Genomic DNA, 13407 nt, shown 5'->3' with positions numbered 1-13407 from the left:
TTTAGGTAACCAGTGCTACTTAATTAATTTTGTTTAAAAACTTTGTGCAGGAAACAAAAAACATAAAACAACTTTGTGCAGTGTAATGCAGTTAGAAGTCAGGGGTTTGAATTTCAACTGAACCTTAATGTTCTCCTCTGTGAAATGGAATAATTAAAAACCCACAAAGTCTAACTCATATGGATGTGTAATATATATGAAAATGCTTTGTAAACCTCACAGAATCTTGCTCCACAAAGTCTCTGGGACAATAGCATTATCACTACCTGGGAGCTTATTATATATTATCAGTTCAGAATTTCAGACTCTACCCCAGATCTATTTAATCAAAACCTGCATATTCCCAAGACCCTCAGGTGATTTGCATACACACTGAAGTTTGATAAATACATAATTTTCTTGGGAAGATTAAATTGCCAGGAGGCCATGGATCACATTCAGAAACTTCATCTATAGGATAGAGCCCCTTCAGATTTGAGCTTCCTTTGAACAAGAATTCTACATGCTCTACTTTGTAGTATCAAGCTTTTAACTATTGATTAAATAAAAAGTTAAAGCAACAACGAACTTTCAGAAAGCTTGTTTTGTTTTCATCTCTGTAATAACAGATGCCATTCTGCATGGTCAAGATAGTTTTTTGTGGGACACCCCCCCTCCCCCCAGTCTGGTGGTTATCACAGCAGAGGGGACACTCTTCTTTTCTCTATACCAGGAATTAGTTTATCCATGTACTCAGTACCTGGTATATTCTGTGTTCCACTGTTTCTAAAGTGTACACCTACCTCCCCACTTTGTTCATTGGGATTCATCTTTCAAATGGTAATATATAATAGTTTAATTGCCAGTATTTCCATTTTAGCAGTATATAAAATGATATGTTTTATAAATTGATTTGATGAAATGTAGTAATTGATGGTGGCTCAATTCTGCACATCTCAGGAAAATCACTGGTACAAGTGGCCTAATGATCAGAGCCAGAAGGATTTTTTGCAGGGGGAGAGATATAAGAAATCTAGCAATTTTGAGGCTTTGGGAGAGTGAAGGGTGAATATGTCTGAAAAAGGCAGTGGGGGAAAAATGTGAAATGGAATAAAGTACTTTTAAAAATTTTTTAAGAAAAATTTTCACTTTATGAATTGCCTTATTGAATCCTTGAAACAACCCTTTGTGGTAGATACTGTTGTCCCTATGAGTTTATAGATGCAAAAAATTAGACTTAGAAGGGAAATGGTAGGTCCCAATTCAAACCTTGTTCTCATTTCAAATATGCAAAATACTCCTTTTTAGAAAGAAGGGAGGAAAATTACTAATCTCATTGAATATGACTTGTTCCATGGAGCTTTGTGGTAAGATCACTGCAGTAAGAGGAGAAATTCTCATTTCTCTAACTCATTCAGAATTTTAATTTTTTTTTTTTTTAAATTTATGATAGTCACAGAGAGAGAGAGAGGCAGAGACACAGGCAGAGGGAGAAGCAGGCTCCATGCACCGGGAGCCCGATGTGGGATTCGATCCAGGGTCTCCAGGATCGCGCCCCGGGCCAAAGGCAGGCGCCAAACCACTGCGCCACCCAGGGATCCCTCATTCAGAATTTTAATAGATATTCTCTGAAATATTCCTCCTGTTGTGTGAGGCTTTTGAGGAAGCTGAGCCAGAAATGGATGGACTCTGATTTCCACAATATAATGTTCTTGTCTCTGTCTGCTCTCTAATTCTTTGGTATCTCGCAGTGGAGCATAGTTTTGCATGTCTGTGTAGACAGGATATCTCAGAATCCTTCTTGGCCCCTATCGAGATTTTGCTTGGGCTGGGCTACGTGCATTTTGAGTACTCATTGGAGCTTATATTTGACTGCAGGTTTGGGTTAACATTCATTTAAAGGAAGCCCACAATAAAAAGATGCTGCTATTAATCCTTCTTTGTTTTTTCTTTTATTTAGATAATAGACTTTTCAGTACTATTATGTATTAGGTAATGTGTGACAAAAAAGCCAAACAAAAACCCTGTCTTTATGATGCTTATGTTGGACTTAATTACAGTGGTTCTCATTTTGAGTGCTTATTAGAGTTGCTGGAGGAGAAGCTTTTTATAACACTTGGGGGAGCTTCTACAGACCAATTAAATCAGAATCTCTGGGTGTGAGCCCAGACACTTGTAAATTTTAAAGATAGTGATGTTCAACACTAATCATACAGCCACTGCACTGTGAAAATGAGTGTCCCTGGGAGGGCCAGATTGGCTGTATACTTATATTAGAGTTAAACCACTTAATTGGGGGCATGTAAGAGTTTTAATCTTGATATCTTGGATAATATTATACAAGAAATACCATCCCAGTGCCTAGCTTTTGCTAATTATCATATTACTTTTGTATAAAGTGATTTATACTTCATAAATCCTTTGCATATGCATCATTTCATAACTATTCTGCTTTAAATAAAATTATGCCTGTGCTATAGATGAGAAAACTAAGACTCAGGTTTATTGACCTGTCCAAAGTCCTCTGACCAGTTAGTGTTAGCAGTTGAGATAGAATTTAGGTTCTGTGCAATCTGGATTAGTTCTTTCTGAAAGACCACATAGCTATGAATACCTACCCTTATCTTAAATATTAAAAGCATCTGTAAAAATCCCATAAAATGTACCCCTGTTCTTTTCTTTCTAGGTGTTCACATTTCTAAGAGACCAGTTTTATAATCCTGAACCCTGCATTCTCTCTCTCTCTCTCTCTCTCTCTCTCTCTCTCTCTCTTTTGTAAAGATTTTATTTATTCATGAGAGGCACACAGAAAGAGGCAGAGACATAAGAGGGAGGAGAAACAGGCTCCATGCAGAGAGCCCCATGCGGCACTCCATCCTGGGATTCCAGGATCATGCCCTGAACCAAAGACAGATGCTCAACCGTTGAGCCACCCAGGTGCCCCTGCATTCTCTTTTATTTTTTTTTTTTTTTTTTTTTTTTTTTTAAATCTTTTTTTTTTTTTTTATTTTATGATAGTCACACACAGAGAGAGAGAGAAAGAGGCAGAGACATAGGCAGAGGGAGAAGCAGGCTCCATGCACTGGGAGCCCGACGTGGGATTCGATCCGGGGTCTCCAGAATCGCGCCCTGGGCCAAAGGCAGGCGCCAAACCGCTGCGCCACCCAGGGATCCCTGCATTCTCTTTTAATAGCAGACTTTTGAGAAGAAGTCTTCCCACTTGTACTCTGGGTATAGCTAAAAAATCAGACGTGTCAACCGGTTTTATTTTGGGCTGCTGTTAACTTACTGAACTTTTTCCTCTTAAGTAAACTTATTATTGAAATGTGACCTGTTTGCTGAAAAGTGTTTAAGTCATAAATGTTCATCTGCATGTATTTCTACAAAATGAATACACAGTGACCATCCAAATCAAGGAATGGAAGCTTCTCGTGGGCCCCCCCGCCTTCAAATCAAAGGAGCCTATGGTTCTGAGGAATTTATAGCCTACTCAGAGCAGAAAGCTCAGGGAGCTATATTTTATATGAGTAGACTGTACAATATGGGTGAAAAACAGCCCATCCTAGGGATTCCTTTGAAAATCTTCCACTGGCAGTATAACTAAGAAAGTTAAGTATTAGTGACTGTTTTCAGGCCATGGTAGTCAGCTTAGAGACAGGCCCAGCAGCTTCTCAGGAAGCCTTCTAAAGGGTCACCAAGGAGAGATACTACTGTGTTGATTTGGTGAGTAAATCTCCCCTGTCACCAGCTTTCTTGCTTGTTGGTGACATTTCCTACTGCTTCTTTGTCCCATTTCCTTCCTATTTTTGCCTGCAAACCTTTGGTACTGCTTATGAGAAATTGGAGCTGGACTGTTCCTTCTGAGCCAGTGACTTGATTTATAGATTGATGGAAGGTTACTTCGGTGTGTTAGTGGGATGAGCTTTCTAATACTCTTGTTACTGACATTAATAGTGGCCCATTCAGGCTGAGTTGTTTGTTATCTAGACTGTATCACTATTTCCTAGAGTCCTGTGATAAAGACAATGGGAGGATCCTTCTTATTTTAGTAGTTCGGTTTTACAGGATTTTTTGGTCATATCAGTTTACTTTCTCATATTTTTTTTTGAACTTCTGCCAAGCACTGTATTCAGTGCTGGGGATATGAAAATGAATACATGGTTTCTGTCAATTTTACCTTTGCAGTAGGAGGGAGTTATTGTTTCTGGATGTTTTGAAAGATCTTTCTGTCTTTAGAATCTTATTATATTCCCATCTGTGCTTTGGGATCTCACTGTGGTGCTTAATTGGCTGTTATTCACTCCTTTTGAACCAATATTAGTCTTACACTTTGAAGATTCTACTGTGAAGGTCATATCTCAGTGGCTGCCCGAACTGTAGTTTACCATCTTGGATGTCACATGAAATGAAGTTGTATGTCCTTTCTGTGTTCCTTCTTGTACGTATTCTTTGGTTCATATTAGCCATGAAATCTTTTTTCTGTGTCTTGAACAGAGAATGATTTAGAAAGGAAAATGGACTCTCAGCTGGCAGGTGAAAGAAAGCTCTAAGAGCTCTTTCTGTCAAGATTCATGAGTTACCTGTTCTGGGCCAGAGATCACCAGGAATTACTCTGAAAACATCCATTTATTTTGCATTCATGGGCCTGCCTGATCAAAATGAGCATCACTGCCCCAGCCTCCATTACTGGTCCTCCCCTATCCCAGTGAAATTTGGTTATAGTGACTGGAAATGCTGGGACATAGCTCTCATCCTTTTCTCTCATTGGTTCTTTTTTGACAGGAGCTTTAATTTAGTCCAGGTCTATTTGTTTCTTCCTTTGCCTAGAAGTCAGTGGTGAGGACAAGCAAGGTTGCTTCTCTCCCGTTTTATAAAAGCAAAGATTACTTACCATTTGGTAGGATTCTGCAAAGTTCTGTGAACTGTGTCAAGTCACTCTACCAAATCTTCTTTTCCTTTTGGAGATCAAGGCACATTTGCTTTATATGTACAGGTCTTAACTTAGGACCATATATATATTGTTTAACCATATATGTTGGTTATGAGGGGATAGACTTCATTTCCTTAGAAGAAAAGGCATCAGTGTGCTTAGCACTAAAACCGTTCTTTTAGGTCTAGTCTTTCAGTCTTTGTAGTTTGAAACACTTGAGAGAGAAAGTCTGCTGCAGCAACGATCCCGCTGAAGGGGCTTCCTCGTAATCTCAAAATGATCTGGTATGGGAACTGGCAGAGAGTGAAAGATAAGCACATCTTAGAGTATCTTGGTGAAAGAAGTTCACAGTTAGATTTAACATGTTTTGAGGCTTAAAAAAAAAGCCTGATGATGGGTGAATTATTGATGCAGTAAGCCTGAGATAGAGAGCGGAGCTGGGGTGGTGCAAATTGGCAGGGCATGTGTTCCAGGGCCAAGTGGAAGATAACTGAACTGGAATGATGTCAGACTGCACTTAGCTCAGTACTTAGAAGTAAGGGAGTTTACACAGGCAATGGCAAAGTAGGAAATTCTTTTCCTAGGCTACCACTTTCCAACTATACTGTTAGCTGCCATACCTGGGGCTTACTAGGAGTCGTGCTATCATATAGAGTTAGATTTGGAAGTAGAGAAGTGGGACCAAGGGATGTAAAGTTGTGGCTGGGCTTTGGGTAGAGAGGAAAAAATGGGATGGTGGGACGTTGGGCATGGTAAGACTGTCCTAAACTCTGTAACATAATTGTATGTCTGTCTCCCCCATTTGGCAAGACTCTCTGCAGTGTTCCTGCCTCTGTGTTGTCTGTTAATTAGATTGTAATGTCTTGAAAGGGCATGGACACTATCCTGTTCTAATTAGCATCTAGTGTAGTCTGGTGTCCACAGTGGTTGCCCGCTATTGTTAGTTGATGATGATTAGTGAAGCTGAAGCTATTTTTTAAACAGGGCCCAAGGGATGCAGACAGTGATGAAAACGACAAAGGTGACAAGAAGAACAAGGGTGCGTTTGATGGAGATAAGCTAGGAGATTTGAAGGAGGAGGGTGATGTGATGGACAAGACGAATGGTTTGCCAGTGCAGAATGGGATTGATGCAGACGTCAAAGATTTTAGGTTTGTATGTTTTACACTTCTGACTTTTGAATGGGGGCTATGGGTTTTTGTTTTTGTTTAGCTTTATTTGGATTTTAGTTTTATTTTTTTTTCCTTTTTCTTTTTCTTTTTCCCTTCCTTATCTATCTTTTTTACCAATTGGGTCCAGTGCAGGCCATACCACAAAAACTGTAAATTTACTGGTAAGGTGGAACTTTTTAAGAGCTGTCAGTGCCTGGTACTTTGCCAAAACAATAGCTTTTGCATTTGCATAGGGCTCTATTATTTGCAGAATGATTCTATAAATATTCTTTCAGTGATTTTCAAATATTAAAATCACCTGAGATGGATGCCTTGGGACTTTCCCTAAGTTTCTCCCAAATCACTAGCTTAAGAGTAACCATGTCACTAATGGAAGTATGTCCTCTCTCTCTGGCTTGTTAGTGTGGAGAGAAACAGTTGAGAACTTACACATTATTTTATTCCAGACTCCTAAGCTCCCTAGGGAAGTGGGTGGGTCAGTGTCTTTTTCCTCAATTTGAAGAACCAGAGATGCAGCTTACATGACTTGTTTAGTCGTCTCCCTTCCATGGATGCTTCTCATTCCATCTCTGGTCATGATTGATTTGCAGGTTTTACCCTATAATTTAATATACACACTATTCAAATGACATTGTATATTTGTCTTCCACACTTGGCAATATTCTTCACTTATATAGGTAACTCTTAGTGATCATGTATAATTTTAAATATATAAAGATCCTTGGTCAGTGATACACAGGTAGAGAATTTAATTTTGAATAATTTTAATGTTAGTCTAAAGCTAATATATGTGTGTCTAAAACACACATCTGTCTTTGATCCTGATACCTACCAAAGCCAAAATTAAAAATTCATTTTGGATCATCGTTTGCAGAATAACATTCATTTGTTTAGTATTCCTAATTTAGTTTTTTAATCATGTGAGTATAAAGAATTATAGTCTTTAGAGTAAATTTGAGGCACAGAGTAATAACCACTTACCTAAGGTCTTTCAGATAAAGTGGATAACCTTTCCATCATGAACTTCAGGCAGCCTGTAGCAGGGTTTGGTAGTATTTGACTTCTGGCTGGGTGGTGGTGGTAGGGCATGCGTGTGAGAAGGAATAGGGCAGTAGCTTTAATTTGTGCCAGTGTAGGGTTTCTTTGAGGGCTGAAGGTCACAGAATGTAGTCACAGGCTCCACTCCCCTTACTAGAATGTAACAGTGTTCTATGTTAGTCTGATTTGGAATTACATTGTCCTGCAGTTCTTTTACATAGGGTGATTAGGTCCTGGTCTCCCAAGACAGTGCTCTTTTCTGCCATGTCCTAGGATATTTATTAATAGTGCCCCCTTTTTGCTCTTAGAGGAGTATCCTGGTTTGGATGATAAATTATACCTTCACAGTACTTTTAATTCTTAGAGTTGTTTCTTCATCAGGGGCATATCCTAGATAATGAGTTTATTTTATAATTTTGTAAGGTTTGCTTCTGGTTTCTTAGAAGGGAAGACAGGCTTAGCACTGACCAGTACTACCAAGATAATACTTCAAACTTTTTTCGCCTAGAAAAAAAATTTTTTTAATAGAATCATTCTCATATATGGAATTTTCGCCTAGAAACTACTTTTTCCATCAGCTCTTTGAAGAGTAGGTGTTACTTTTGAGGGGGCTTAGTTTACTACCTGCCTTTTAGAATCTTTCCGTGGTTGCCACAGGAAGTTTTTTTCCAGTTCATTCATTGTTCTTCAAATCTGGGCCCTTTGGTTAAAGGGATTGTAAATTAATACTAGCTAATGTAAATTTACAAGGTGGGTTGTGGTGGGAAGGCAAGTAATAGAAGAATTGTTTTTACAGGATATAACATGTATGCTCTGTAAAGTGTCTCTGGTTGTTTGTAGAAATAGTTTTAAGTACTGTTGATGATAAATTATGTTCAAGGACACTGTCCTTAAACTTGGGTTGCTGTAGTGTCCCTCCCCGCTCAAAATAAGGTTTAATGCCCTTTACTTTCTCTGTTTAGCCGTACCCCTGGTAATTGCCAGAACTCTGCTAATGAAGTGGATCTTCTGGGTCCAAACCAGAATGGTTCTGAGGGCTTAGCCCAGCTGACCAGCACCAATGGTGCCAAGCCTGTGGAGGATTTCTCCAACATGGAGTCCCAGAGTGTCCCCTTGGACCCCATGGAACATGTGGGCATGGAGCCTCTTCAGTTTGATTATTCAGGCACGCAGGTACCTGTGGACTCAGCAGCAGCAACTGTGGGACTTTTTGACTACAATTCTCAACAACAGGTACTGTGTGTGTCTCTCTGTCACTCTCTTTACTCTGTACCTCCAGCCAGCACATTATTCAAGTGACTAAGAATGGAAGGGATGGGAGGAGGGTGGCATTATTTTAGGCTACCGATAGCCTACCCTTCTTGACCTGATAGTGATGTGGGCATCCAAAGCCTCTGTATCTTCCCCCTCAAGAGGCTGATTCCCATGCTGAGATTATTGGCAAGAGCTTACTTTGCTCTACATGTACTTCCTTTGGCTCCTTTGTCACCCCAGAGCCTGGGGAGTGGGTGAGATAGTGTTACCTCTTGTAACACAATCCTCTTGGATGCTAAATTAATCTCTCTAAAGATTAATATGATTGTGATGCTGTTGGTTCGTTTTATTTTTAAAATAGTAAACTCTGTTACCTACTGCTGGCAGGAGTCCGGTGTGAGGTTGTCTTATTAGTCCTGTCTTTTAATTGAGTAACTATAGATCACAAACATATCTGCTGCCTTTTAAGAGTTAAAATATGATTCGGGGGAAAAACACAAATCAGTGTAAAAATCTACAGTGAAATTACGTGGATCTGTTTTCTCTGTAAATCCTTGGAAAACATGTATGTGCCTTCTGATTTTAAAGGCATGGTACAACTATCTCTGGGGTATACTGATCATTCTTTAAAAAAATTTTTTTTTTAAGTAAAAAGCCAGTTGCTGAATTATAAAAGGGCGCAGGTAGCTTCCCCATCTTGTTGGTACTACAAGCTCTCTCTTGTGGCTGGAAGCACTTTGATGGGCCATGAATGTCTGATACTCATTAATTTTAGACTTTAACATAAATACAAACCTCTAGGCTTCAAAGTTTAAAATCTCATTTTGAAGTTCAGAAATTCTACATCCATGGGGGAAATTGGCTTATGGTCTGTTCCTTTGTTGTCATAAATAGCTGATCTTAAATGAATTTTGTTGATAATAAAGCTAACCTCTTAATATTAGTAACAGTAATTATAACATTAATTATAAACAAAAGGAAATCCCTTAAGGGATGATGTGATATGTGTGCTCTGGTCATATCATATCTATTAGTTTTAATTAACAAACTCTTTTTCCAGAGAGAGTAAACTGTAAGTGTCCACTACTCTCCCTGTGGTTCCCATTAGAAATGCCACCTCTACGAAAGAACATTTTTTTTTAAGATTTTATTTATTTATCTAGGATAGAGTGTTGTGTGCACAAGCAGAACGGAGGGGCAGAGGGAAAGGAAGAAACAGGCTCCCGCTGAGCCTTGACACAGGACTCCAACCCAGGATCCCGAGATCATGACCTGAGCTGAAGGCAGACACTTAACGAAGCCACCCAGATGCCCCTGAAGAGTGATTTTTTGTGCCTTTTCTCTTCACTGTTTTGCCGCCTTTCACAGTGACTCCTCAAAACGGCAGTTTTGAGTGAAGCCAGAAATTATCTCAGGACTTCATGCTGCATCAGCAAATGTAGGGGACACTGTTACCACACAGACTTCAGCTTGCTCAGCTTAGGATAGGAGGATGGTAATTCTCTATCTAAATTGTGCGTGTAGGCTACTATTTTTTTTTTTTTAAGTAGGCTCTGCACTCATTGTGGAGCCCAATGCAGGGCTTGAACTCATGACCCTGAGATCAAGAGTCTGACACTTGACTGACTGAGTCGCCCAAGCAGCCTGAGTGTAGGCTACTTCTAATCAGGATTCTTTAACCTGGTTATATCAAGAAGTTTTGCCTGAATTCTTTCTTTTACTTTGTCTTCTGTGGTCTGAACTCTGGCTATTTTTGGTGCTTAGCTTCCCATTCCCCATCTAATCCAGTCTAATCTTTTGCTTGTTATTGAAGCAGTACTTGTCTTCAACCTCTTGTGAAGAAAAACCTAATGCTTTTTCATTGAATTGTTCTTTACTTCATAATTGGAGTTGGGATTCTCTTTTGATGTATTGATCTCTGGTTTCAAACTAATTTTACGAATGTTTTGGGAGGCTGGATAATTATTAGAACTTGAGCAGATATGTCCTTTTACAAACTCACAAGCAGTTAACATGATTATGTCAAAGGTAGCACCCGCTTAGATTTATGAAGCCTGGGATGCCTTCACCACATATCCAATTTCAGCAATTTTTGAAACTGAACATTATTATTTTGACAAACTGTTGTTGGTTTTTGGCTTCCCATGTGTGTCTTGGTTGTGGCAACATAAGGGCATGGTTACCACCATCACGTGATGTGATCTTTGTTGTTTTATCCCAAGAGCCCATAATTCTTGCTTTTCTAAGTAGATTGTTTTAAAAATGGTCACAGAGTGGGCACTTTAATAACATGCCCAGGAACTACTGGGCCAAGACTTCTAAGTATTTTCAAGATCTTCAACCTCCCCGTGTCTCTTGCATAGAGGCCGGAGTAGCTGTTAATGAAGGTAGGATCCTTTTTCTACTGGAAATTGGCGTTTGACCTTATATTTTTTGCCTCCAATATTCCTTACTCTTTTGCTTTCCATTATATTTTATTCCTTTTCCCCTTTCTACTATTTTAATTGGTCATTCTTGAAGATCCAGTGCTTGTTAGCTTTCTTGATCCCATATCAGGGAGTTGTATTGTCTGTCTCCTCTGAACTCTGTAGTGCTTTGTGCTTGCCTTTGTCCCACCTTGTGTTATAATTTCTTGTTTTAATAGTCCTTGCTAGATTGTAAGCTCCTTAGGGTGAGCCCTGGGTCTGGTTCTTCTGTGTCTTCTGCTTTTGCTTCAGCAGACCAAGTTTTCAGGAAACTTTTTTCCTATCCCCCTTTATAATATCTCAATATTCCCCATATTAAATACACTTCCCCAAACTAAAATTTGGAACTAGCCTTCTAAGAGTTCTGGAGGCCACTCTTTAAGGCCTAGCTTGTATTCTAATATGCAAGTCTTTTAGTTCTAGCCCACTAAGCTTGTGCCTCTTGTTCATACACTGTATCCAGGAAATTACCTCCTTTATAGAGTCATAGTCTTCTGTTGCCGTCTAATCAGAAAACTTATGTAATTCTTTTGAAATCTAATTTTGTTGATAACTTCAAGGAGATCACAGATTTGTAGGCTGTGGATTATAATTTTCTGTTTGCATTTTTTGTGCTCATCTGTAGCCAGGGAAATTTTTCATGATGAAATGGGTTCCCCCCCACCCATAGCTCTCAGTTTAGTTATTGTGACTCATTTGGTTATTTAAATAGTGCAGGGAAGTACTCAAAGACAAGTTTAGGACATGCCCATGTGCTAGAACCTCAGACAAGGGAGAGCATACTCTATTCTGGGAAAGGAAGGACTTTGGAAGAGTTACATCTCAAACTGTTCCTTGTGAGACTTGTTTATATCAGGAGAAGAGTGAAAATTCCACTGCAGGAAGTAGGAAAACGTAAAGGCTTACTATGAGAACTTAGCAGGGCATGTTCAGTAGATAATGTAGTAGACATCCTCGGTGATGGGCGAGACTGGGAAACAGCGACTTGTGAGGTCACACAGGCAGGGTTATGGATCTTAGCAACTTTGCCGTGCTGCCCTATTGACAGTGACAAGACAATTCTAAGAAGGAATGACTTAATTACCATGGTTTAGTTTTTTGTGCTTTTAATTTTAGTAGCCATTTAGACATTACTTACCCATATCAATCAGTTAATTATTGATGATTGTGTCCTTGTTACTTGCTACAGTTAATGAGGTAGCTTTATTTGTGATTTTATGATGGGATCTAGTTTGGAATTTTTTTTTTCTAGTTTGGAATTTGACAAAAGAAATAATTCCTTCTTAAGTCCTATTTCTTTTTTTTTTTTTAAATTTTATTTATTTATGATAGTCACACGGAGAGAGAGAGAGAGAGAGAGAGAGAGGCAGAGACACAGGCAGAGGGAGAAGCAGGCTCCATGCACCGGGAGCCCGACGTGGGATTCGATCCCGGGTCTCCAGGATCGTGCCCTGGGCCAAAGGCAGGCGCCAAACCTCTGCGCCACCCAGGGATCCCAAGTCCTATTTCTTTTTAATCAGGATTTTGATTTGGTTTCATAAAGCTGTTAGTATCAACTTCTTTTGAGATACATAGTATAGCACAGCCTACGAATAAATGCAAGAAAGGTAATTTTCATTTAGTTCATTACAAACTTAATGGTACTTAGGCATACTTTGGGTTTTGGATAGTTAAATTACTTGTCTAGTCACTGTTTATGATAGACTTTACCTAAGATTTATTTAAAGCAAGGATTCCTTTTTTTGTGCCATGAACCCCTTAGCAGTTTGATGAGATCTGTGGGCTGAATTGTGTGAATGATGTATAGTATAAGTAGGTTTACAAAAGAACCAGTTATGTAGAAATAGTTACAGAAATATTTAATGACAAATTCAAGATGTATCTGCATTATCATACTATGCATGCTGCAGAAGTAGGCATACAAGTGATCATGATGGCTTTGGGATGTCTAGTTAGTTCTAAAGGAACATGAAAATGTATGTGACTTTCCCCCCGCTTTATTGAGAGGGGCTGGGAGGAGCCGAAGGAGATGGAGAGAGAGAATTTATTTTTTTTTTTAAAGATTTATTTATCTATTCATGATAGAGAGAGAGAGGGAGAGAGAGAGAGAGAGAGGCAGAGACACAGGCAGAAGGAGAAGCAGGCTCCTTGCCAGGAGCCCGACGCGGGACTCGATCCCGGGACCCCAGGATCGCGCCCTGGGCCAAAGGCAGGCGCCAAACCGCTGAGCCACCCAGGGATCCCCGGAGAGAGAGAATCTTAAGCAGGCTCCATGCCCAGCGCCGGAGCCAGACATGGGGCTGGATCTCACAACTCTGAGATCACAACCTGAACTGAAATCAAGAGTTGGACACTTAACTGACTGAGCCACCCTGGCACCCTATATGTGATTTCTATTGATGATTAAGTCACAGGTGTATAGCTAATGTTAATGTGGTGTGTTGCCTATAATCATAATTGAAGGACATGCTAAATTTCATGAAAATAAGGATAATTTTACCTATCCCAAGTACAAAGATCTGGGGTTTAAGTATACCTAATTTAGTGTGCTTTGAAATGCTTGTTGATA

General features: G+C 39.5%; 1 protein-coding gene across 10 annotated transcripts in view; it reads left to right on the top strand.

Annotated features, from left to right (window-relative positions):
- The window catches only part of PUM1 (pumilio RNA binding family member 1), a 134547-nt gene that overhangs the window by 67895 nt on the left and 53245 nt on the right, over positions 1-13407 (top strand). For all 10 annotated transcript variants that reach the window (XM_055332910.1, XM_055332906.1, XM_055332909.1 and 7 more), the window contains 2 exons: positions 5894-6060; positions 8082-8352. In XM_055332910.1, coding sequence (XP_055188885.1) covers positions 5894-6060; positions 8082-8352 — 438 coding nt within the window. The remainder of the gene's footprint in view (positions 1-5893; positions 6061-8081; positions 8353-13407) is intronic.

This window comes from Nyctereutes procyonoides, unplaced genomic scaffold, assembly GCF_905146905.1.
Source record: "Nyctereutes procyonoides isolate TBG_1078 unplaced genomic scaffold, NYPRO_anot_genome, whole genome shotgun sequence".
NCBI lineage: Eukaryota > Metazoa > Chordata > Mammalia > Carnivora > Canidae > Nyctereutes > Nyctereutes procyonoides.
Note: the sequence above shows the minus strand (reverse complement) of the source record. Positions and strands in the feature narration are given on the sequence as shown.